This window comes from Arachis stenosperma, chromosome 3 (genome assembly GCF_014773155.1).
Source record: "Arachis stenosperma cultivar V10309 chromosome 3, arast.V10309.gnm1.PFL2, whole genome shotgun sequence".
Lineage (NCBI taxonomy): Eukaryota > Viridiplantae > Streptophyta > Magnoliopsida > Fabales > Fabaceae > Arachis > Arachis stenosperma.
The window spans coordinates 16,084,308-16,110,261 of NC_080379.1; the positions used below are offsets into that span (position 1 = coordinate 16,084,308).

The 25,954-nt window shown below is 36.7% G+C and overlaps 1 protein-coding gene across 10 annotated transcripts; it reads left to right on the forward strand.

Annotated features, from left to right (window-relative positions):
- Window positions 1–2,091: 2,091 nt before the first annotated feature.
- Window positions 2,092–25,954, forward strand: LOC130968390 (uncharacterized). Of its 10 annotated transcripts, XR_009081652.1 has the most exons (19): window positions 2,092–2,412; window positions 2,721–2,789; window positions 3,008–3,087; window positions 3,347–3,441; window positions 3,968–4,122; window positions 4,393–4,544; window positions 4,788–4,906; window positions 5,724–5,887; window positions 6,022–6,096; window positions 6,730–6,801; window positions 7,612–7,749; window positions 8,620–8,775; window positions 9,376–9,428; window positions 9,527–9,705; window positions 9,821–9,901; window positions 9,981–10,006; window positions 10,079–10,172; window positions 10,330–10,407; window positions 11,243–11,552. XR_009081652.1 is itself a non-coding variant. In XM_057893629.1 (17 exons), exons 2-15 carry the CDS (start codon window positions 2,735–2,737, stop codon window positions 9,879–9,881), a joined length of 1,554 nt encoding a protein of 517 aa, XP_057749612.1. In that variant the 5' UTR covers window positions 2,092–2,412; window positions 2,721–2,734; the 3' UTR covers window positions 9,882–9,901; window positions 9,981–10,006; window positions 10,079–10,308. The 10 variants fall into 10 exon arrangements, 3 of the variants coding, with proteins under 3 accessions (XP_057749612.1, XP_057749611.1, XP_057749610.1); XR_009081649.1 differs by lacking the exon at window positions 11,243–11,552 and adding an exon at window positions 25,931–25,954 and having other exon boundaries at window positions 9,981–10,172; XR_009081648.1 differs by having other exon boundaries at window positions 9,981–10,172; window positions 11,243–11,550.

Sequence of the window (25,954 nt, forward strand, 5' to 3'; positions counted from 1 at the left end):
GGGAGGAGCATGAGAAGGAGTTTTGAGTTATACAGAATTTATCAAAAAATAATATTGAAATTTTTTAATTGTGACATAAAAGTTTCTCAATTTAGATACCAAAATTTCTTAACCTTGACATAAGCTAAAAGGATAAAACAAGAATTATGAGAATGTGAGAAGAAGAGGAAAAAAATGATGATAATGAGAACTGAGAAGGAGGCAAGAGAGTTTTAAATTATGCAAAATATATCAGAAAAATAACACCGTAATATTTTAACCTTAATACAAAAATATCTTTTTTAATGTATTTTTTTCTTTTTTTTTTGTTGCTCTTACTTATTTTCTTAGAAGTATTGTTTCTCATATTAAATTTGAATAAACATGTATCTACTATATTCCAATCTTATTTAGTCAAATGAATGTAGGTTCATATTTATTGGATTAAATTCTTGCCGGAAATAAAAATAGCACCAAAATTTGTTTAAATTGACACCGAAATTCAAATACAATGATACAAAATATAAAAAATAAATTGCAAATTAAAATATCACATTGACTCTATAAAATAAAACAAGATAACACCAAATTACTTAAAATTGACATCAGAAGTTCAGTAACATGACACAAAAACATCACTTAAAATTGAATACTTATTTCAAATATAAAAAACTGAAAAATAATATCGAAATGTCTTCACTTTAATACTGAAAATTTTAACTAAATGATGTTATAGAACTAAGAACTTATTTCATGAAAACTTGAATGGTAGATTTATAAATTTTAATAGAAAGGATAATAATTGGAAAAATATGTATACAATATAGCGAAATTAAGTAGAACAAGTACAAAAATTCAAAAGAGAATGAACAGTGGCATTACGTATAAGAAGAATACTACGTATTTGATATATAAAACAACAAACAAATTTCTAAAGAATAACGCCAAAATATATTTATTCTAACACCAAAATCTTCAACTGAAAATGTAATGGAACTAAAAATTTATTTCATGAAGACTTCAGTTGCAGATTTACAAATTTTAATAAAAAAAAGTGAAAAATCTGTAAATAACGCAACAAAATTAATTAAAATAAGTGCAAAAATTAAAAAGAAAATGAACAATATTATTTATGTATAAGAAGAAGACGACAATAGCAACAATAACAATAACGATAATGAGAATTATGATAATAATGATGATGATGGAGTTGGTGGTGGTGGTAATGACGATGACAACGATAACAAAACAACAGAGGTGTATGGAAGAAGAAAAAGAAGACAACGCGTACGATAACATAAGAGAGGGCGTGTTGTTGTGAAATAACTTGGTTTGACTTTGTTAAGTATTTTATTTGGTTGTAGAGTTTTATTGTATATTTTATAAGTGAGACTAAAAAAAATATTGAAGGTCTTTTTTTCCACGGTACCTCTCAACGACTAAAGACTAATTTACGGTAGATTTGAGCTCTATTTAAAAATTTGTGGTTAGATTGCTACATGTATTAGGCGAGATTCGAATCTCTAACACTTGTTTAAACAGACTAATAAACTAACAACTTAACTAACCTAAAAAAGATTGAAGAGTTATAAATTGTATTTTACACTTTTAATTGAAAAATAAAATTGAGAAGATCTATTTTCGTTTGAACAGTGAAACATTACGAAATTCAGTTCGATCTAATAAAAAAATGGTAAAAACTGAATATATCAAAAGTTTATAATTAAAAATTATTTGATGATAATTTAATCAAATATATCAAATCATTTAACCACTTTATAACTATCAATTATTTTATAAAAACAACTTTATGCGTCACAAAATGACAAGTTAAAAAATCGCCACTAGACCTGAAACTAATGGGTCGGATGGTACCGTAATTGAATTTTTATTTTAAAGAATAAAGTGTAATTTTTTTATTTTTGAATGATTTCTCTCTCATATTTCATATTTCGTTGATCCCACCTATGAAATAAATAACAAGAGATTACACTTTATCCTCTAAAATAAAATTCAAAATTTAGAAGATTCAAATTTACGGAAACTAAGCAGGTTTTTAAACCAGCGCCAATACAACGTAGTTTTGGATTAAAAAGAAAAAAAAAACAAAAAAGCAAAAAAACAAAATTTATGAACAATTTGTTGACTCTGAAATCTTCTTCTTCCTCTCCCAGCCGTGCTCTCCTCCTACCCAGCCGCGGCATTCCCCCTATCCGCCGTCGTCCCCTTCCTTCGCCGGTGCAATCTCTTTTCGTTTTCGATTTCCTCGCTGTCGCCTTCTAGCCACCTTGTAGTCGCCATCGTCGTCGCTGTTCCCTGCCGCCTTTCAGTCACCGTCGTCTCCTCTCTCCCAGAAGTCTTGCAATCGCCGACGTCGCCTCCCAGTCCTCTGCTAAGCCGCTCCTCGGCTTCTCAGTTCAGGACTTTCCTCAGGTAATATGTTTTTTAATTTTTCAGTCCTCAATCTGCTGTGTTAGTTTATTTCCAGTTTTTCAATTTGTTGTAGTTGTTACTGCTGTGTTTTTGCCTCTCCTTCCTTCTCCCTCTTCGGATCTTCCTCCATCTCTGCTCATAACTTAGCCGCACTTTGAATTTCTCTCGTCTCCTTCCTTTGCGTACTCTCTCTCTCTCTCTCTCTCTTCAAGGCAACAACCAGCTACCACACACCTCTTTCAGCCTAATCGATTGGAGAAGCTCACATTATCCTTTTCTTTTCTTTTTTTTTTTCACTGTTTTTGCAGTTTCGAGTTCGATCATGTCGAAGGACAAGGACTCTACCAATTTGTCACGCACCTTCAAATACCTCTTAGGTTTCGATTTAAATTATTGTTTCTTTTTTCAGTAATGACAATTTAGCAATGTGTTTTTAGTTTAACTGGAAAACATACATCAGATTTTAGTTTAACTGTTTCAGATTTTCGTTAAAATAGTATTGCATTCGTTCTTTCTTTTTCTGGTGCTACCTTACATAACAAGGCTTGCTGATCTTCTTTTCCCGATGTGTTGAATGTGTATATCATGATTCCAGCTACTCAATTCTTGTCAAGAGGAATTCCATTTATATTCAATACATGGATTGTAAGGCATCTTACACAAGAGGACTATGCGGTAAATCAATTTCTATTGCTGTTTACATAATCTGTGTGCAACTGAGTATATATATGTTTGATTGTGTTCATCTTTAAACTTAGAAGCGGATTCTCTTGCTGTTGTGATGTAGACATGTGCTCGATGAAATTTGCCATCGGCAGTGTTCCCTATCATTTACTCAGATTAGATAGCTTTAGCAAATGATTTACATTGCTTATCTGCTTCTTGTACTTATGTTTTGGATGATCAGTTGTTTTGTTGTGTTTCTTTGATGCAGCTATATGCAGTGCAGTTTCATCTGTTTATCACATGTGTTTTATTTCTTAGTCGGGAAGGCTTCCGGCGAGCATGCTTGCGCATGGAAATGCAAAGGTGATCCATCATGCATTGCTATTTCTTTTATGTAGGAAATTTTGCTAGAAACTTTTTTCTCTATTGAGTTAATTCGGGTTCCTTGCTTCAGTTAGGGATAGTGCAGGTTCCATCCCTATGGTGAGAGATTTGCCAGTTCTTTTAGTTCTCTTTGATTAGGTTAATCTGATCTATGTTTTTCAACTAAGTGGGTTTAAGGATGAGTCTTAGGTTTAGACCTGCAAATACAGTGTTAGTTTAGAGCTGATTTTTATGATGCTATGTATGAAATATATTGTTAGTCAAAGGAAGTGTTTGTGATCAAAGTTGGTTTTGCATAAGGTGAAAGAACTAGGAAAAGTCAAATTGATTCAATTAACCCTAGGTTATATCTATCTCTTTGATTGTATAGAATATAGTATTCCAAAAATGTAGTTCATGGAATGCAAATTAATCTTTATTGCTTTCATTAGAGTTTACGTTCTTAATTTAATTTCCGAACGCTCCTGATCAAATCCTTTTATCTTATACATTTTTCATTTTATAGTGATGACAATACAAAAGATGTTGTGAAGCTAATGAAAGTGGTGTGGATGAGTTTCCCGCTTGGAATATTTATTACAATAGTGGCATGCTCTTTTGTTCTATGGTTGCAAGGCCTAAGTTATTCTAGTTCACTTGGGCAAGCTGTCTTGATAAATGGTAATCTACTTGAGCTTTATGCAATTTATACTCATTTTTTCTTTTGTCTTTGTGTGACTATTTAAGGCTTTGCTAAAAAAAAAACGTAGTTAGAAAGCCCTAAAGATAAAGCCTAACTTTACTGGAGACATTGATTATTCATGATGAGAAAAAGAATTCCATAATCTTATTTCTGTTCAATCCACATGTAATCAAGCAGCCTGGAATAACTCTTCAAGCTATCACACAATGTAATCTTTCAAATTTAATCAATTTGACTTGTTATGTCAGGTCTTGCATGCATTTTGGAGCTTTTAGCTGAGCCTTTGTATATTCTTTCACAGAACTTGGTCTTGCTTGAATTAAGATTGATGGTTGAGACAGTAGCTACTATTTCACGATGCTTGACAATGTACTTTCTACTTGTCAAGAAATCTCAAATGGTAAGAGCTTATTTGTATTGTGCTACAGACTTTGTCCAATTTCCTTATCATAAGCATAATATAGTCAGTGCTTGACAATGTGCTTGCATCCAGTTTGAAGAACTGTAATAATGATTTTTTTCAAGGAGAAATAGTCTTCAAAGCTTATGTTGTTAGCTGGATGCATAGAATTGCTATTCTATATGTCTGGTCAGCATATCCTTAGAAATATGACTGATTTCAGAGTCGACTGACCATTTTCAGGAAAAACCAATCATATTTGCATTATCACAATCTGCGTATGGAGCCTGCTTATTTATTGGTTACTGGGGTTATCTCATTCTATTCAGCAAATTCAAATGTTCTTACCTTTTCCCATTCAGGTTAATTTTTGTATACCTTTTTTCTGAGACTTAAATATGTCTAGTTCTTTACATGGTTGGTACCGGCCGCTTTTGTCATTTTCTCTTCTAGAAGATAAGAATAAATAAGATAAACGAAATTAAAGGAAAAATGAAAAAAGTTTTGACTGTTAATGAATCTACAATTAGGCACTGGCAGTTCAAGGAGATGATTGTATATTATCTTAAGAATTGAATTGGTACTGTCCTATATAATTTTTCTGGGATTAATTTTCTGCTGTAATCTTTGGTAGAGTGGATTAAACTTTGCGTATTAAATAGCAACACAATTATTAAGGCTTGGTAGATGTAATCACTTGTGTAATTTCATTGTTGGATGCCAGTAATATTGTTTATTAGCTTATCATTTGATTCTCTGAGTCACTTCTTGAACATGGATGAGTTTGCCTTTATTTCTTTCATCTTCTAAAATTATAAATGTGTGTATAACATGCTAGATCTTTTAAATTATTGGAGAGCCATGGTATTTGCTAGGAACTTATCCTTGAAATCTTCAGTGATTATTGACATAAACCTCTCATTTACTAAGGTTGAACTATGTTATTCTCTTCTTGTACAGTTGTACTCATTTGCGTGCCTGGATACAATATTTTGCACAGTGTTGCAGCATAGATAATACTATTATTAACATCTAAGTTGGTTTGATAGAATGGGATAAACTTTCATAGTGATATGTTTACTAAGCTGTTCAATGAAAAGGTTGATCAAATTATTTATTATTTACGTCAGATTATTTAAATGTAAGCATACATTCTATAATTATCTCAAATTTTTGCAGAGAAGGAAAACTGATTGACTTTGATAAGCAGCTGTCCAAGATGTGCATGTTGTTTACCTTTCAATCTTATCAAAAGTTGATTCTTCAGGAAGGAGAAAAAATGGTGCTTGTGTGGTTGGATACACCATATAATCAAGCAGTGTATGGTCTTGTGGACAAATTAGGTCCGAATTTGGTTTTCATAATTTGTACCATTAAACTTAATTGCTTTTCCTAATTTGGTTAAGAATGTTTCTTATTTTTATTGAGAATAAGATTGATTTTCTCATATTTAATTTTATATATCATCACCTTTCAGGTAGCTTAGTGGTGAGACTAGTCTTTTTACCTTTTGAAGAAAGTTCATATGTAACCTTTGCAAGGTCTGCTTCAGGTTCTATTCCTCTCTTGTTCGCTCAATATTTGGACTGGAAAACCAGAATTTCTTCCTTTCTATTTTTTTTTTACCTTTTTGCTTCTACTTTACTCTTGCTTTTCTTCCCCTCTTGTTTGTTTCTTTGCATTACAAATGTTATACTTCATTCCTCTCTCCTGAATTTTCTTGAGTAGTTATATTAGTTTTAGTTGACCATGAGACTTATTTCCCTTATTGTGATTAAATATAAAGAAATTGATCATCTGAAGTCAGTATTTATTCATCAAACAAATAAGTGGGATGAGCATGATTATATTGTTAGCACTATATTAATATTATGGGGGACATACTTATTTTCATACGTAGAACATTCATTTAGTCATATCTGTGTAAAGGCTTACATGGTTTTAATCAGTAGTCTTTGCCATGAACATCTTGGCCATTTATTCATGGCAATGTAAGCATATTTTGTCATGAGGTTTTTGTTTATTTATTTAATATTTAACTCATCTATTTTATGTCAGATTCCTTTAGTATATAATCATGATGTTTGTTGTTTTTGTACCACTAACATAGTGTTCTTTTCTTCTTCTTTTTTTTTAAAAAAAAAAAATATAATATGCTGAAACATGTTTTGGCCATTCTTGACAGGACAATATCCAGGGAAGAGCAAGAAATTAGGAAACTGCTTGATGGAGTCCCTCAAGTTAGTTTTGTTGATTGGTATGCCTTCTCATTTAATTCCACATTGACATTTTGTCCCAGATATGAGTTCCTTGGTTTTTCTTTTCTTTGGTTCAGTCACAATAGTTTATTTCTATTCCTCATTTGAAGAAGTTTTCCTTGGCCGTGTGTGTTGAGTGGTTTCACATAGACTGCTAAAGTCACATAAACTGTTGGGAGAAATGATGTTATATCTTTCAGAATAGTTGACTATAGTTATAACTAGTAGCTAGTCTAGACAATGTAAATTAATGTTTAGCCATATGAGATGCTGCCTTGCCTAATATCAGGTTCATTGTTAAAATGTTCTATCGAACTATGATTTTCTCTTCTGTATAAGCATTAGCAATATTTGGTTTGTGAGAGTGAATAAAAGAAAAGAAAAAATGTGATGACCAAATAGTGAGTCATTACAATTGGGTGTTGTACATCGCTATTTATCAGACTATAAATCTTTGACCCATTTTCCTTGGAAATTAAAATAAATAGATGTATAAAGGAAATTAAAGAAGGGTCTATCTATGGGACTAAAATTTTCTTTTAGCTTGTCTTGAGTCTACCCTGGAGCCAAACACTTTATTCCATCTCAAGGAGCCTCTTTACATGAAACTGAAGACAATGTGTTCCACATAGTGAGAGACATCTATAGACATATAATTTGAGAAGAATAATATGTAGCTATTAATAGTTGTGGCTATAGTTGTATGGCAAGCTTTACTCTTTTCATAGCTGGGAATAGATTTCAACTGCATGTTTTCCCCTAAATTTCATATTCTAGTCTTTACCTTGTGGTATCATTGTTCTTTCCAGGCCTTGTCTTTATGGCATTTGGTCCAAGTTATTCTTATTCGCTCATTAGATTGCTGTATGGTGAAAAATGGAGTGATGGGGAAGCGTCAACTGCTCTCCGCTACTACTGCCTTTATGTCATTGTCTTGGCTATCAATGGTTAGTGATTCACCTTGTCTCTTGTTGCTTAGTTTATAATATCCAAAAACACATTCATGGTTGGTAGCAGAACTTGCAACTATCTATCCTATGTTTGTTATTCTTCACCCATTATTATTGGTTTTGTGATTGGTGCTTGGGGCTCTACTTTCTAGATATTACCAAGTGATTTTACAAAAAAAAGACATGACTGAATGATAGTAGATGTATTGCATTTATTGTTTGCTAATAACAACCGAGGCTGATGTATAAACAGGTTTCGGAATGGGTATAACATAAGAAACCTTCATTTAGTTTTTGTATGCTTGAAGGAAGATCATTTCTGATTAGGCTTGCTGTATCACAAAAATATTCAGTTGGGAGAAAAAATTATTTTCATGGAATGGATGGGTGCTTGTATGTTGAAAGCTGTTTAGGGACAGGATTAGCATAAGCATCACATGGATATTGGTGAGATTAATGAGGATATCATGGTAGGAAATGAAACTTGGATTAATACTTGACTCAGGTAAGACTGAATATCAAAAGAGAATTTTAGCATAAAACGTGGGATTGTGGGAGAAACTTTTGATTTCCTAAACTTTGATAGATGTTAACCCTAAACCCATTACCCATTTAAATCCATATGGCATGCAAGTTTTCTATTCTCGGTTAACTTGTTCAACTAGTGTCATTGCCACTTTTTATTTAAAAAAAGAAAAACTACCTAGTAGCACTGCGGCTAAGATTTACTTCAATGCCAAATGCCTATTATGCATACTAATCCAAAATTGCATTATACATGTGCTTATTTCCTTGTATGTAACAAGCTTGCTACCCTGCTGGATAAATTCCATACTTAAAATTATGATGTTTCTCTCCTTGCCTCAGGAACATCTGAAGCCTTCTTGCATTCAGTTGCAACAGAGAGCCAACTAAAGCGTTCAAATCATTCATTAGTTGTATTCTCGGTGATCTATGTAGTTTTGAATGTCCTGCTAATAAGAATAGCTGGGGCAGTTGGCTTAATTATGGCAAATTCTCTCAGTATCCTTCATACCTTTGGGTTGCTGGCTTAGCAATCCTATAGTTGTTTATTTCAAGCTATTTAACATTTTTTTTTTTGTGATGTCCAGTTGATGCTCAAATATTACAACTATTATTTACAGCCAATTGTTCAAATGAAAGTTAAGGGAAAAATTAGATCTTAAGGAGAAGTGGGGTTATTACGTAAAATATTTAAAGGTGAGGCTCTTGATCACTGAAAAAAATGGGTTTACAGAGAGAATCAATTAAAGTAAATATTCTATCATCTGTTATGTTGTGGGTTTTACTACCACAAGATGATGTTAAATCGGATGTAACTGTCTCTATGCCTAAACTTGCAACATGCTAGTCTTCTAAGTTGTTAATGCATCTTAACAAGAAGCCTAGATACTTATTCTGTATTAAGTAGCTGAAAGTTTATGTGGTTACTATTTTAATCATTACTAGAATGCAAATACAATCAATACAATACTGTAGGACTCCTATAAGTGTTCCCATGTTGATCTAGCAATTTTGTATTATACTTGTCTATTTTTCTTGTTTAAGTTGCATCATTGATGGGAAAGAAATGTTTTCTTTGGTTTCTTGACTCAAACATAGATATGACCTTGAGGATTTCATACTCTGCTGTATTCATTAAAAATTATTTCAAGGTATGACTGTTGGCTTTGTTTTTCATGACCTTAATTTGATCATATTTCTGACCCAGGTATTCATATCATACTTGTGTATTTTTTTTCTCTGTCCGCAGGAATCTTCCTCATTTTCATTCTCGAGCTGCTTGCCTTCAGGATGGACTTTTCTGTTAATTTCAGGTGTAATCACTCTCATTTCTGAGAATATATTTCTGGACCAAGAAAACTTCTGGCCAACATTCATGATCCATTTGTCTGTTGGGCTGGCTTGCTTCTGCATTTCATCTTATGTGATGTATATTCTTGCTTCCTACTTATCATTGTTATCTTAAAAAGAGTTCTAATAACTACTGATAGACACAATAGTTTATACTAGTTACTGTCTGAATGTACCCATTTCTGTCTTTTAGCTACCAACGGGAAAAACCGTTCATCAAAAGGATTATTCGTTTTCGTGATCACTCAGACTGAAGATTTTTGCAAATTTACCTGTATGTAAGTTTTATATCTTTTTAACAACTATTTTCTTCGAATTTATCCTTGGACATGACAAATAACTATTTCCTGCAGGCAGAGGAAAGAGCATGGATTACCAGGTAGTTTTCTGTGGCATGATATGTTCACCCATGCCAATAGAAGAATGCTAACTATTGAATCTGATTGAGCAGTTTGTAACAAAGAAAATTAGTTGGTTTGTTGAGATAATAACCAAAAAGGAGGAGAATGGAACCGCGGTGGATCTAACTCGCTGACTAAAATTTGGTATATTTATCCAGCTTCTTTGGCCTTGATTTTTCTGTAAATTAAACTTTTGAATTTATTGATTGAGAAATGACAATGTTTGTGTGACTATTATATCTGTTGTATCTGCTTTATCTTCATTTAATTTTTGTGTTATGCTGCACATATTGATATGCAGTAATACACAACACAACAAATGTGGACGTGTAAGGCTACAAGAGATTATAAATCGAGTTAACCTTCTGGCCAGATTCAGGTCAGTTGAAAACTAACTAAATGGGTGTGCTACTGTGCTCACATTTTCTAATCTGATACGCTAAAAATATCATCCCATCCCGTTTTATTTGTACGTATCACACACTCCAAATAATGCGGAATTGCTGAAATTTTGAAGTAAAACAAAACTTGGGAAATTCTCGATTGTTTATCCAATATACTTAGGGCTAAAAGCCTGTGGAATGATTAAAAATTAATAGAGTATGGTGAGTATAGGTGAAAAGTGAGAGAAAATGAATAACATACAAGGGAAAATGGCCAACTAAGACACCTGAAAGTAGTGAAGATTGATTGAGGTGTATTTGATATCGCCGCTTTATTTGATGTTTGTGGGGATAAAATTTGCAGCAATTATACTAATCAGATGAAGGGGAAAAAACAAATAATAAAATTGAAAACCTTCAATACCAAACAAGAAAAAATATAAAGCTTAATCCCAATATATAATCTAAAACGTGAAGATAGCGGCGGAGGTAATTTTCTCTTCACTGATATGAAATTTGCTATACATCACTTTCCAAAAACGAAAGAATGGAAAATAAAATATTTTTGAGGAGTAAGCTTTTGATTAAGGTAGGGTTTGAGCATCTGGTTTTTGTCCTGGGAAGTAAAAATGGAGATAGTGTAAGAGTAAGTAAAAAGTAAATACCACATATTTTTTGTTTCTTCTTGTTAGAGTCTTGAGATGTAAAAATTAGTTTTAAAATTTTTACTGAGATAGTCTCTTGTAAAAATTGCTTGAGATAGATTTTTTTTTAATATTTTTTCTTTTACTGTCTCTATCCCCTTCTCCAAACAAACAAACCTCAATGTAGCAAATGGGATAGGGAGAGAATCTTAAAAGTCAAAACCAATTCACAAAAAGCAGAACAGTGATGAAGGAGACGGTCAGAAAGAAACAAAGGTTATGATTCATAGGACACCCACTCTGCCACGAGTATGTTGGTTGGCCTCCATTGTCACTAGAAACGACCAACAATGGTAATTATAAGCTTTGAAAGCTGAAGAAAAGTTGAAAGAGCATAGGGGGAAAAATATGAAGCTTATTATTAACTTGTAGACTAGGCTTCCATAATGGACGAGTATCCAACAAAGAAAATAAGTATAAAGTGAGCTCCATTTTCTTAAACAACATTATGCTATTTTTTGAGTTTTCATCTTTGCATAATAGGTTGGATTCCTTGATGGACATAACGACATTTTGAATTTTATTATTTATTTTGCAATATTGATATTGCAACCTTTCATGGCTCACGATTCAGTGGTCTCATAACCTTTGGATCACTTAATGGTCCCATTAAAAAATATGTTTTTAGAGTTTTTTTAACGATTGCTACATAGTCTTTGAACTAATTTTAATTACAAATTAACTTCATATTTTATTTAATTATAAAAACTGTTTTTTATTTTATAAATTATTATTTTATCAATTATCTATTATATTTATTAACAATCAAATACAAAAATAACAACCAATTATATCCTCCATTGATCCTAATAAAACTTTTGGCCATTCCAATCGATTAAAATATTAAATTTGATCTCGTGACGTTCGTCCATGGCTTCTAAATCGTGTTTCCTTGAAATTCAATCGATTGGTTTATCAAAACAATCGATTGAATTGTAACTCAATCGATTGAATTACAGTGTATCACAAAACAATCGATTGAAAGTTGTAAGGTAGAATGGTTTTCGCTTAAACCAATCGATTGTTTATACTTTCCAATCGAATGAATGCCCAACAACAATCAATTGTTTTTGTTACTCAATCGATTGAATTCACGAAAACAACATGGATATGCTTAATACAATGGATTGGTAATGTAATCCAATCGATTGGAAGGTGATGAAGTTGAATTTTTTGCCAACTTCAATCGATTGGTAATGCTACCCAATCGATTGAAATGTATCATGCGCCTATTTCAATCTTGTTATCTTTTTAGAAATTATTTTATTATTCATCTATCTTATCTTTAAAATTCTATCTTCAATTTTTGCTGTTTTATTTTGATGTAGATAAACTAATCTTATCTTTTTTTTAATATTAATGTAATTTTTAAAAAATTGAATAAATTTATATTTATTTTGATTACATTCAAAAGTGAATCAAGAAATATACTTAACTTCTTTTATAATAAGTAAGTTTTTTAATAATTTAATTTATTAAAAAAATCTCATCTTTTTATTTATCCTACAAAATAAAAATTCATATTAATAGTTTTGAATAAGACAATTAAAATAAAATATAAAAATAAAGCTTGAATAAAAAAATACAAAGTTTTCAATCTAAAAATATAAAATAGTTAAAAAATAAAAAAATTATTTAAATATAATTTTTCAAGACACTCAATAACTTAAATGAATAAATATTATTTTTAAAATGAATCATGATATATTGATACAAAACTTATTGTGTGTAAATTTTTTTTAAAAATTAATAAACCTCTCTCGTTAATATCAATATTGAAACTTAAATTTGAACGCTAATTGATATTATATATTGTGTAGGTACTTAAAGTATATTAGAAAAGTACGTTAATAATTTGAAGAGAAAAATTATTAGTGTTGTTACGATGGGTAACCGGAGATTAGTCCAATGGATGGCGTTCGGCGGCCCAAGTGTATGATGGAGGAGGACTCCGTGTGGGTCCGCAACTCGGGAGGCTCCGTCCGACTTGTGCTCGCGTGCGAATGGGGGGTGGTACCTGCAAAGACACTCCGATGCCTAAGTTAGCAAGGGTGTGAGCAGGTCTTAGAGAGTATTGGACTTAGGAATACCTGAGGCGTGTCAGTGTACTTATAGTGGTGAGCCAATAACCACCGTTGGAGTAGTGCCGTATCTTTAGGATAATAACCGTCCCATTATCTTAGGGAGGTTAAGATATGGCTTTATGAAGTGGTTGGAGAGATTTCAGGGGCGGTTACTCGTTTGAATGAGTATTTATCTGCCAGCTAATCTCGCAACCGACTTCTTCATACCAAGTCGGGGTTAACACCGACCTCTTGGATGGAGGTGGATGCTTCGATAGGCTTAACCTAGTGGATCAGGCCTTTCGATTGGTCCTGGGCCCTTAACATTGGGCCAGGGTATGAACAGTGCCCCTACTTGAGCCCAAATCTTTTAAAGTTTGGGTTCAAGTATTTAACTCGGGTTCGTAGTCGACTTGTTTGAAAGAACACGGATCTTGGAAACCGACGTGATTTTCGCAACTTTTGGTTTCTGACAGTTACGTCAATTCAAGCGTCGTGTCCGTTGAGGGATTATTTAGGGATTTGAGGGCTTTGGTAACGGTGCAGTCTCATTAATGACTGCCTCGTTTTTACCATTATGCCCCTTAGCCTTTTTTATAAATACTTTCCCTCTCTCTCCATTTTCCGTTTCTGCAATCTTTCAAACTTCTCCTTATCCTGTTTGTGTTGCATTCTTGTGTTTGAAGACTTCAGTTCTCTCCAACCTTCATTTTCGGCTAAAGGTTAGTTCTGCTTTTCCCATGTCATTTTTTGTTTGCATGTTTTGTTTGGCGAGTAGATAGGTTGACCTGTAGATTCTAGTTTCGAATCTTTCTTCTTTAGTGGCCTTGTTTTTTGATTTTCTTTTTTCCTTTTTCCCTTTTGTAGGTTTTCTGCCACTTTTCTTTACATAAAAAATGGCTTCTGTAGACATTCTTTCTCAGTGGGTTGACGATACGGTCCTTGGGGAGGAACCGTTGGTCGACGCTGAGTTCGTCACCCACCTTCGTACTCACCATAGGCTCTGTACTTCGGACGAGGACGAGCCCAAATATGAATTGATAATCCCGGGTCCTGAAGACCGGGTCTGCTTTGGGAGAGTTGATGAGGCGACCCCTCACTTTTTCTTTATGTATGAATGCATGATCACCCGTTTGGGTGTTTTTCTTCCTTTCTCGGATTTTGAGATATCCGTTCTGCACCACTGTAAGGTTGCCCCTACTCAACTCCACCCCAATTCCTGGGGTTTTTTGAAGATTTATCAGTTTATAAGCCACGCTCTGGACTTCCCGACTTCCTTGAGAATCTTCTTTTATCTTTTCCATATGACTAAGCCCTTTAGTGGGCTAAACAATAAACAACAATGGGTATCCTTCCGAGCCATTCAAGGTCGGAGGATTTTCACCCTTTTTGACGAATCTTTCCACGACTTCAAAAATTTCTTCTTGAAGGTTCAAGCCGTAGAGGGTCACCACCCCTTTTTTCTGGATGAGCATTCCTCCCCTCGCTTTCCCCTTTACTGGCTGCCAGCCACCCCTTGCGAAAAGATTGGTCTAGATGACCTAGACGAGGTGGAGGCGGCCATTGTAGGGTTTTTCCGAGAAGCGTGGGGGAAGTCCCCATACTTGGATACCAGGAAAATTCTTCAGGGTACACCGACCTTCATTCAATCTCAAATAGGTAGTGCATGCATTCTTTATTTCCGAGTTGTTTCCGCCGACTTACATTTTGCCGACGAGTTGTTGACTTACATTTTACCAACTTGTAACTCGGTTGTTTATTTGTTTTCTTTTGTAGATATGGCAAAAAAGAATGCTCAGGAGGCCTACCAAAGGGTCCGGGAGGCTAAGGCGAAGTCCCGGGCTAGGTCCGGGGTAGTCATCTCTTCTCCCCCTCCACCTCCTCCTCCTAAGAACACTGGCACTCCTACTCAACCTATTGTTCTCTCTTCCTCGAGCTTGCCCCGACCACCCCCCTCTGCCCAAATTCTCTCCGAACCCGAGAAGAAGAAGCGCAAGACTTCAGAGTCTGGCTCTTCTTCCTTCGATGGTGGGGTTAAGGCGGATGCTATGGCATTCGTCCGAAAGAACATCTATCCTTTTATACATATGGATGATGTTTCTGTTCGGAACCACCTTACCACCATGGCCGAGGAGAGTTTTAGGACGGCGGGTGTTTGTGGCAAGCTTTTGGACATTTTTGAGAAAGCTCCCCTTAGCTCCTTGGGTGCAACCTCGAGGGTTGAGGAGTTGGAGGGGAGACTTCGTATTTTGAAAAACATGAAAAGGAGCTGAAAGAGGAGAGGGATAGGTTGAGGAAGGAGAGGGATCACCTGAAGGAGGAGGAGGGTAAGCTACGGGCCCAATGTACCTTGGAGGCTAATCTGAGGAAGACGGCGCAAGACAGCTACCACAGCTTATTTCAAGATATTGTGGCCGTGAGGAAAGATTTGCTGAATTCTCGGAACGCCTACGCCGAGTTGGAGGACTCTATCGCCGATGGTGCCGAGGAGTCTTGGAGAATTTTCTTGGAACAAGTCAGAGTTATTGCTCCCGACTTGGACCTTTCTCCACTACATCCTGACAAAGTAGTTATTGATGGCGCCATTGTTGATCCTCCTGTTCCCGAGGTCGTTTCCGAATCAGACCTGAAGACTCGGGGACAGAGGATTATTGAGTCTCCTCCTCGTCCCCAAGATGCTCCGAGTTCTTCAATCCTCACTCCGACTTCCTCTTTAGCTCCTCCTCCCGGTCCTGGTGGTGTTCCTCCTGGTGATTCCTCTACTCCGTCCAAGAAATGACTTCTTTTTATTTTGTGGCTATATGGGGGCCCGGCCTGTGGGTCCCCCTTTTTTAAACTTCTATTTATTTGCTGGTGGTTTGTGAACAATTTCCTTCTGGCCTTTTAAGGCCGTAAACAAAATATTCTGTTCGTTGCCCTTTTTTGGATAAGGGTTTTTAAACAAAATAAATGCCCTTTTTTGGATAAGGGTTTTCTAATCGGAGTAGGCGCCCCTTTTTTGGATAAGGGTTTAAGTTACTTTGCGCGTGCGCATGCTTTTTCCTATTTTGGTATGTTTGATCTTTTCGGAAAAACCTTTTGTTGGCTTGCATTGTTTTTTTGAGCCTTTTCCGTGCGAAGGCTTGTATGCAAACTTTAAACTTTCTCAGGTTCTCATATCTCTTTTGTTATCCTTTATACTCAACTTTTGCTTTAGTGAGTTTTTATGACTTAGGTTATTTTTGTGATGCGCTTTTCATCTACTCGGAACTCGGTTTCCTTTTACTCAGAGTTCTGTCGAGTTTGCGTTACTCGGGCTCCTTTCGACTTAAGAGTCGGATAATTCCCGAGTTTAATGCGATCAACTCGTATAACCTCTTTACACCGACTTGTACCTCGTCGTTTCATCCTGACGACCATGTTAGGTCGGTTCATGGGATTTTCACGCTTTGTCGAGCTTAAGTCGGTGCGTTTCGTAGAAAGACTTATAAATATAGAGAAGGATATTTAAGAGAACTATAGTAATGAAAAAGATCTTTATTAATCGGGAAGGTACCTTTGTGCTACTAAGGGTCTTGACAGTATATTTTCCCTTAGCCTCTACTATGATGCCTCGTTAAAAACCCCTCTCCAGAAAAAACCCTTCTTTGGGAAAAAATCACGAAGCTGGGAAAAGAGTACATCAGGGAGTAGAGTTCGCTTTTAACTGTAGTACCTTTTCATATTACAAGCATGCCACGACCTGGGTAACTCAGTGCCATCCAGGTCGGTTACTTTATAGTAACCTTTCCCTAACACTTCTTTGATTTTGTATGGCCCTTTCCAATTTGCGGCGAGCTTTCCTTCCCCCGACTTGTTGACTCCAATGTCGTTTCTGATTAGGACCAAGTCGTCTACAGCAAATGTTCTTCGAATGACTTTTTTGTTGTATCTGGTAGCCATTCTTTGCTTTAATGCTGCTTCTCTTATCTGGGCGTTCTCTCGGACTTCGGGGAGCAAGTCGAGCTCCTCTTTGTGCCCCTGTACATTTCCGACCTCATCATGGAGAATTACCCTTGGGCTTTGCTCACTGATTTCTATAGGAATCATGGCTTCTACGCCGTACACTAGTCGAAAAGGTGTTTCTCCTGTGGCGGATTGGGGAGTTGTCCTATAGGCCCACAGTACTTGAGGGAGCTCTTCGGCCCAAGCTCCCTTTGCTTCTTGTAATCTTTTCTTCAAACCTGCCAGTATGACCTTGTTAGCTGCCTCGGCTTGCCCATTGGCTTGTGGGTGTTCTACCGAGGTGAATTGATGCTTGATTTTCATGCTGGCTACCAGGTTTCTGAAGGTGGCGTCGATGAATTGGGTTCCATTATCTGTGGTGATGGAATAAGGTATCCCATACCTTGTGATGATGTTTTTGTAGAGGAACCTGCGACTTCTTTGAGCTGTGATGGTGGCTAGTGGTTCTGCTTCTATCCACTTTGTGAAGTAATCTATTCCCACGATCAAGTATTTGACTTGTCCTGGTGCTTGGGGAAAAGGACCTAACAAGTCCATTCCCCATTTTGCGAAAGGCCAGGGGGAAGTTATACTAATGAGCTCTTCTGGTGGAGCCACGTGGAAATTCGCATGCATTTGGCATGGCTGGCATTTTTTCACAAAGTCTGTAGCATCTTTCTGCAAGGTCGGCCAATAGAATCCTGCTCGGATTACTTTCCTGGCCAACGATCTTGCTCCGAGATGATTTCCGTAGATTCCACTATGTACTTCCTCTAACACCTCGGTGGTTCTTGAGGTCGGTACGCACTTCAGTAATGGTGTTGATATCCCTCTTCTGTAAAGGACATTTTTCACCAATGTATAATGTTGTGCTTCCCTTCGGATCTTTTTAGCCTCTTTCTCCTCTTTAGGGAGGATGTCGAATTTCAGGTATTCGACTAAGGGATTCATCCATCCGAGGTTTAGGCCGACTACCTCAAGTACCTCTTGTTCATCTTCCGTTTTTGTTACCGAGGGTTCTTGGAGAGTTTCTTGAATCAGGCTTCTGTTGTTCCCTCCAGGTTTGGTACTTGCTAACTTGGATAGGGCGTCGGCTCTGCTATTTAGATCCCGAGTTATATGCTTGACCTCGCTTTCCGCAAAGTGCCCTAGGTGTTCCAAGGTTTTTTCCAAGTATTTCTTCATGTTGGGATCCTTCGCCTGACATTCTCCACTTATTTGGGAAGTCACCACTTGTGAGTCACTGTAGATCATCACCTTTGTAGCGCCAACTTCTTCTGCTAACTTTAATCCGGCAATCAAGGCTTCGTATTCTGCCTGATTGTTTGAAGCCGGAAATTCAAATTTTAAGGAGACCTCTATCTGGGTTCCTTTTCCGTCTACCAATATTATGCCTGCGCCGCTCCCTGTTTTATTGGAGGATCCGTCTACATAGAGTTCCCATGTAGTCGGTTTCTCCTCTTGTTCTCCTGCATACTCTGCAATAAAGTCGGCAAGGCACTGGGCTTTGATTGCTGTCCGAGTTTCATATTTCAAATCGAACTCGGAGAGTTCTATTGCCCATTGAACCATTCTCCCTGCAACATCCGTCTTTTGGAGGATTTGCTTCATGGGTTGGTTCGTACGGACTCTTATTGTATGAGCCTGAAAGTAAGGTCGTAGTCTTCGTGAGGCTATCACTAAGGAGTAGGCAAACTTCTCTAGTTTGTGGTACCTTAGCTCAGGGCCTTGTAGAACCTTACTGGTAAAATAGACCGGGTGTTGACCGACCTCGTCTTCTCGGACCAGGGCTGAGGAGACAGCCCTGTTTGCCACGGATAGGTATAGGACGAGGTCTTTTCCCGGTATTGGTCGGGTTAAGATAGGAGGTTGGCTTAAGAATTTTTTGAACTCTTGGAACGCCTCCTCACATTCCGGAGTCCATTCAAACTGGCATCCCTTCCTTAACAAGGAGAATAATGGAAGGGATTTTAGTGCCGATCCTGCCAAAAATCTGGAGAGGGCTGCAAGTCGGCCATTGAGCTGTTGAACCTCTCTTAAACAAGTCGGGCTCTTCATTTCTAGGATGGCTCTGCATTTGTCAGGATTGGCCTCAATCCCTCTTTGTGTTAGCATGAAGCCTAGAAATTTCCCTGCTTCTACTGCGAAGGCGCATTTTGCGGGATTTAGTCTCATCCCATGCGACCTTATAGTGTTGAAGACTTGTGAGAGGTCGGTTAAGGGGTCGACTTCTTGCTTGGTTTTTACTAACATGTCGTCGACGTATACCTCCATTAAGCTCCCTAAATGGGGGGAAAACACTTTGTTCATCAGCCTTTGGTACGTGGCTCCTGCATTCTTCAGTCCGAATGGCATGACCACGTAGCAATAGTTGGCTTTTGGTGTGATGAACGATGTTTTCTCTTGGTCGGGCTCGTGCATCGGGATTTGGTTATATCCCGAGTAGGCGTCCATGAATGATAGGTATTGGTACCCTGAGCTGGAGTCTACTAGGGTATCAATACTTGGTAAGGGATAAGGGTCCTTAGGACAGGCCTTATTCAGGTCGGTATAGTCGACGCACATCCTCCATTTACCGTTTTGTTTTTTGACTAGCACTACATTGGCTAGCCATGTTGGGTATTTGACCTCTCTGATGAAGCCGGCTTCCAGGAGCGCCTGTACTTGCTCTTCTACTATGGAGGCCCTTTCTGGGCCGAGTTTGCGTCTCCTTTGCTGTACAGGTCGGGACCCTGGGTAAACCGAGAGCCTATGAGACATGAGCTCGGGATCAATCCCGGGCATGTCGGAAGCCTTCCAGGCGAAGAGGTCGGAATTAGCTTTTAGGAGTTCACCCAACCTTTGTTTCAGGGTTTCCCCTAGGTTGGCTCCTATGTAAGTCGTTTTTCCTTCCTCTTTACCGACTTGTATCTCCTCGGTTTTTCCTCCCGGCTGGGGTCGTAGCTCTTCTCTTGTCCTTGTCCCACCTAACTCTATGGTGTGGACTTCTTTGCCCTTTCCTCTCAGATTCAGGCTTTCGTTGTAGCACTTCCTTGCCAATTTTTGGTCTCCCCTCACCGTTGCTATTCCTCCTGGAGTCGGGAATTTCATGCAGAGGTGAGGAGTTGACACTACTGCTCCAAGTCGATTAAGGGTAGTTCTGCCAATTAAGGCATTGTAGGCTGACCCTTCATCGATGACTATAAAGTCTATACTCAGAGTCCTTGATTTTTCCCCTTTTCCAAAGGTGGTGTGAAGGGGTAAAAATCCCAGTGGCTTTATTGGCGTATCCCCTAACCCATATAGAGTGTCGGGGTAAGCTCTCAGTTCTTTTTCATCTAACCCTAGTTTGTCGAAGGCGGGCTTGAAAAGGATGTCCGCCGAGCTTCCTTGGTCTACTAGGGTTCTGTGGAGATGGGCGTTGGCTAGGATCATAGTTATCACCACGGGGTCATCATGCCCGGGGATTATCCCTTGCCCATCTTCTTTCGTGAATGAGATAGTGGGGAGGTCGGGTGTCTCATCCCCGACCTGATAGACTCTTTTGAGATGTCTTTTGCGAGAAGATTTGGTGATCCCACCTCCCGTAAATCCTCCTGAGATCATGTGGATATGTCTCTCTGGGGTTTGTGGTGGCGGATCTCTCCTGTCCATGTCATCCCGCTTTCTCTTTCCATGGATGTCCGACCTCTCCATGAGATATCTATCAAGCCGGCCTTCTCTAGCCAGCTTTTCTATCACATTTTTGAGGTCGTAACAGTCGTTGGTGGAGTGACCATATATTTTATGGTACTCACAATACTCGCTGCGACTTCCCCCTTTTTTGTTTTTAATAGGTCTTGGGGGTGGCAGCCTTTCAGTGTTGCATATCTCTCTGTATACATCCACTATAGAAGTCTTTAGAGGAGTATAAGAGTGATACTTTTTGGGCCTTTCGAGACCGGGTTCTTCCTTCTTCCTGACTTCCCTTTCCCTCTCCCTAGGGGAGGAAGTGGGTCCAGGTCGTGAACCTAGGTCTCTTAATTTGGCATTCTCTTCCATGTTGATGTACTTCTCGGCCCTTTCTTGTACATCACTTAGAGAGACGGGGTGTCTTTTAGATATGGACTGTGAGAAGGGACCTTCTCTAAGTCCATTGACTAACCCCATTATTACTGCCTCCGTGGGCAGGTCTTGGATTTCTAAACATGCTTTATTGAACCTTTCCATATAGGCTCGTAGAGATTCTCCGACCTCCTGTTTTATCCCCAGGAGGCTCGGTGCATGTTTTACCTTATCTTTTTGGATTGAGAACCTCATCAAGAATTTTCTTGAGAGGTCTTCAAAACTGGTGATGGATCTTGGGGGAAGGCTATCGAACCACTTCATCGCTGCTTTCGACAAAGTGGTCAGGAAAGCCTTGCATCTCGTAGCGTCGGAGGCGTCAGCTAGATACATCCGACTTTTGAAGTTGCTAAGATGATGCTTTGGATCCGTAGTTCCATCATAGAGGTCCATATCAGGGCTTTTGAAGTTCGTTGGAACTTTTGCCCTCATTATGTCCTCGCTGAAAGGATCTTCTCCGCCTGGGGGTTGGTCTTCTCCTTCGTCGCGGGAGTTCTTGAGAGAGGATTCTAGCTGCAAGAGTTTTCTTTCCAACTCTCTTCGCCGTTCCATCTCTTCCTTAAGGTACCTTTCGGTTTCCTTTTGCCTCTCCCGCTCTTGTTCCAATTGCTCCAGGCGGCTGTGGACTAGTCCCATCAATTCTGTTACGTGGGATGGTCCACCCTTTTCTGATTCACGTCCATCTGAGGAGTTTACCTTTGGATTCTTCATTCCAGAGGTACCCTCTCTGTGTTGGTCGTTATCTTGATGTTGGGCTGTGTCTTCATTGTCGTTGCCCAGGCCTAGATTCTCTTGCTCAGAATCTGTTTCAACATGGCCTTCTTCATGGGATCTTTCTGCCATCAAGGGATGATCTCTCGGGTCCCCGGCAACGGCGCCAATGTTACGATGGGTAACCGGAGATTAGTCCAATGGATGGCGTTCGGCGGCCCAAGTGTATGATGGAGGAGGACTCCGTGTGGGTCCGCAACTCGGGAGGCTCCGTCCGACTTGTGCTCGCGTGCGAATGGGGGGTGGTACCTGCAAAGACACTCCGATGCGTAAGTTAGCAAGGGTGTGAGCAGGTCTTAGAGAGTATTGGACTTAGGAATACCTGAGGCGTGTCAGTGTACTTATAGTGGTGAGCCAATAACCACCGTTGGAGTAGTGCCGTATCTTTAGGATAATAACCGTCCCATTATCTTAGGGAGGTTAAGATATGGCTTTATGAAGTGGTTGGAGAGATTTCAGGGGCGGTTACTCGTTTGAATGAGTATTTATCTGCCAGCTAATCTCGCAACCGACTTCTTCATACCAAGTCGGGGTTAACACCGACCTCTTGGATGGAGGTGGGTGCTTCGATAGGCTTAACCTAGTGGATCAGGCCTTTCGATTGGTCCTGGGCCCTTAACATTGGGCCAGGGTATGAACAAGTGTAAATTTATTTTTTTTAAAAATTAATCCTTATTGAACTATTCTACTTTTATTCCTTCAAAATATATCTTAATAAAAATATTTGTAACAATAATTTACATCCAATAAAAATATCTTAACGAGCAGTTACATCATTCTGTCATGGGTTAATGCAAAATTTTTGAGTATGTTATTTTAGATTATAAACATAGGAGTAAAATAGGAAAAAAATAATCGACACCAACCTCTGTATTCCTAATATAAATTGTTATAGATAAGTATAGTTTCTTAAAATTTTGGGTGTCTAGGCCACTACTCGCCCCCTCTAGGTCCGTCCCTGATTACTAGCTAATTAATTAATAATAAAAAATAATAACATCTATTTACTTTTTAGTATTTCTCAATTTTTGTGAATTAATAAAAGATTAAAAAAATATTTTTTTCTTACACAATCAATTTCACAAATAAAGTATCGAAACAAATAATTGCAAAATTAGAGATTCGATTTTGTAATCAAAACGATTGTTTATTTTTTGAACACTATAATGAAAAACTTGATTGGACCTTTGCTGATTACTGCAATGGTGATTAACGATGAAGAAATAATGAATATTAAATAGACGGATAAAAAATAAAAAAAAATTGGATATTGAGTAGATGGATGTTCCAAAGAAAAACAATTAAATTTTTTATAATCAAAGAAAATGATACACAATTTCAATGGTGGGATTGAATAATTAGTGATGGATTATTCACCAATTTATAATGTTAATATTAAGGAAAGGATAAGATTAGTTTATCTACATCAAAATAAAACAGCAAAAATTGAAGATAGAATTTTAAAGATAAGATAGATGAATAATAAGATAATTTCTAAAAAATAGCAAGATTGAAATAGGCACAGGACACATTTCAATCGATTGGATAGCATTACCAATCGATTGAAGTTGGCAAAAAATTCAACTTCATCACCTTCCAATCGATTGGATTACATTACCAATCGATTGAATTTGGCTAAAACTTCAATGTCATCACTTTCCAATCGATTGTATTTGGCAAATCCATGTTGTTTTCGTGAATGCAATCGATTGAGTAACAAAAACAATCGATTATTTTTAGGTATTCATTCGATTGGAAAGTATAAACAATCGATTGGTTTAAGCGAAAATCATTCTACCTTACAACTTTCAATCGATTGTTTTGTGATACATTGTAATTCAATTGATTGAGTTACAATTCAATCATGGTTTTGATAAACCAATCGATTGAATTTCAAGGAAACACGATTTAGAAGCCATGGACGAACGTCACGAGATCAAATTTAATATTTTAATCGATTGGAATGGCCAAAAGCTTTATTAGGATCAATTGAAGATATAATTGGTTGTTGTTTTTGTATTTGATTGTTAATAAATATAATAGATAATTGATAAAATAATAATTTATAAAATAAAAAACAGTTTTTATAATTAAATAAAATATATGAAATTAATTTGTAATTAAAATTAGTTCAAAGACTATGTAGCAATTGTTAAAAACACTCTAAAAACATGTTTTCTAATGAAACCATTAAGTGGTCCAAAGGTTATGGGACCAGCCACCTTTCATAGCTATAACTATAACGCATGTTTAGGAAAATACAAACACGAAGATTGAAATCAGAGAGAGAAAAAGAAAATCGAACTTTTGGTGCCCATTAAGTTTTTCAACTTTCTTATGATAATAAGTATTTTTGTCTTTGATTAAGAAAGAGTGACAACATTTTAGCGGAAGGAGGGAGAAATGGTAAAGAAAATCTTTGTTCTTTGTTTCTACGTAATTATTGAATACGGGAAAACAATAAAGGGGAAAGAAGAGTGACACCCTTTTGGTGATGAAGTCAAGCCTTCCACAATTTTCAAAGATATGAGAACCTGAAAAATCCAAAAATTACGATTTGGAGTGTCCTTTTTTTTTTTTAATTTCCACAATGAAGTTATCAATTTCCCTTCTCCCACAAACTAGTTTTGCATTTTGATATTTATTGTAAATTTGCGCTAGGATGCATTAGTTAGATTGGTGTATATATTTCATAAGAAGATTAAAATATGAAACAAAAGTGAGATTATTCAATCTCAAATTCAAATATAATGCTTGTACGAGTAAGCTTAAATGTCATGCATACAAAGATACGAGAACAAATTTTCTAATTACAAGGAAGTATTTATTTCTACGTTACATGAAAAAGATATGACCTATGGCCTGCAACCCCTATATATTATTAACCAAAAACATCAACATGAAAAGGAAAGTTGAAGAAATATCATTTTTTTTCTTTTTCTTTCTTTTTTTTTTTGGCTAAATTATGTGGAACTTCATTGAGAGATTGAGGGGCAATTTCCCAAAATTCTCCTTCGACTTTGGTTCCGATTTCCTCTCCCCTTTGTCCTATTACTTTAGAAGGAGTAAATCATTTGCTTGTCTATTTTCATATCTCTTCACATACTCACAACTAACTAGCTAGCGGTGCATTCCAAATATCGAGTTAAAGCATCTTTTTTGCAACAAACACCCTCTATGAGTGTTGATTAAACATGACATGTAATCATGATTATGGGACCCTTTAATCTTAAATTCTCTTCCAACGTGTAGGGTGTAAATAGGCGTTTGTCTTCCAATAATTTTCAATATATATATATATGAATTTAATTTTGAAGTATTGATCATTTACGTATATTTAATTATATATTATCATATCAATAAAAATAATTATTTTTAATAATTAATGCATGAATAATTATCTAAACGAATAAATGTGATCGAAAGATGGTGTAAAATTATTTACATTATCAATGCATTAAAATTAAACTATAATTATATAATATTAAAATTTATATTTATTTTTATATCATGTGTAAATTTTCACTTTCTTTTTAACTTTTCCGAATCAGCCAACTTACTTCATTAAATTCACCTAAGATCCCAAAAAGATCCACAAGCAAGGCAACAACCATTGCCAAAGGTTTTCAAATTCCTCTTACTATTAGTTTTACTTGATTACATGAATGTATCATCTATCTATCTACTAATTACCCTCTTTAACTTTTTGCAATTTTCTAAGAAAAAGTTGGGTTATTTTTTACAAGCTCCGTCATATAACAACTCTCCAATTATCCAAGGAAACTCTTCTTTTTTTTCGTTTCCATAATTTCCTTTTACATTTTTTCTATTTTCCGTTAGGTAGTAGTAGGATGTTGTTATGTTCCATTTTTTCAGATAGCCGTTCATGCAGTTTAATTTTTTCTTAATTATTATTATAATTATTTTTTTCCCAGGGTGGGTCGGTGTGCTAGCTAACG

Coding starts and splice junctions, on each gene's coding strand:
- LOC130968390 (XM_057893628.1), top strand. CDS start 2,735: ATGTCGAAGGACAAGGACTCTACCAATTTGTCACGCACCTTCAAATAC. Junction 3,088..3,346: donor TTACACAAGAGGACTATGCG/GTAAATCAATTT, acceptor TCTTTGATGCAG/CTATATGCAGTGCAGTTTCA. Junction 4,907..5,723: donor TCTTACCTTTTCCCATTCAG/GTTAATTTTTGT, acceptor AAATTTTTGCAG/AGAAGGAAAACTGATTGACT.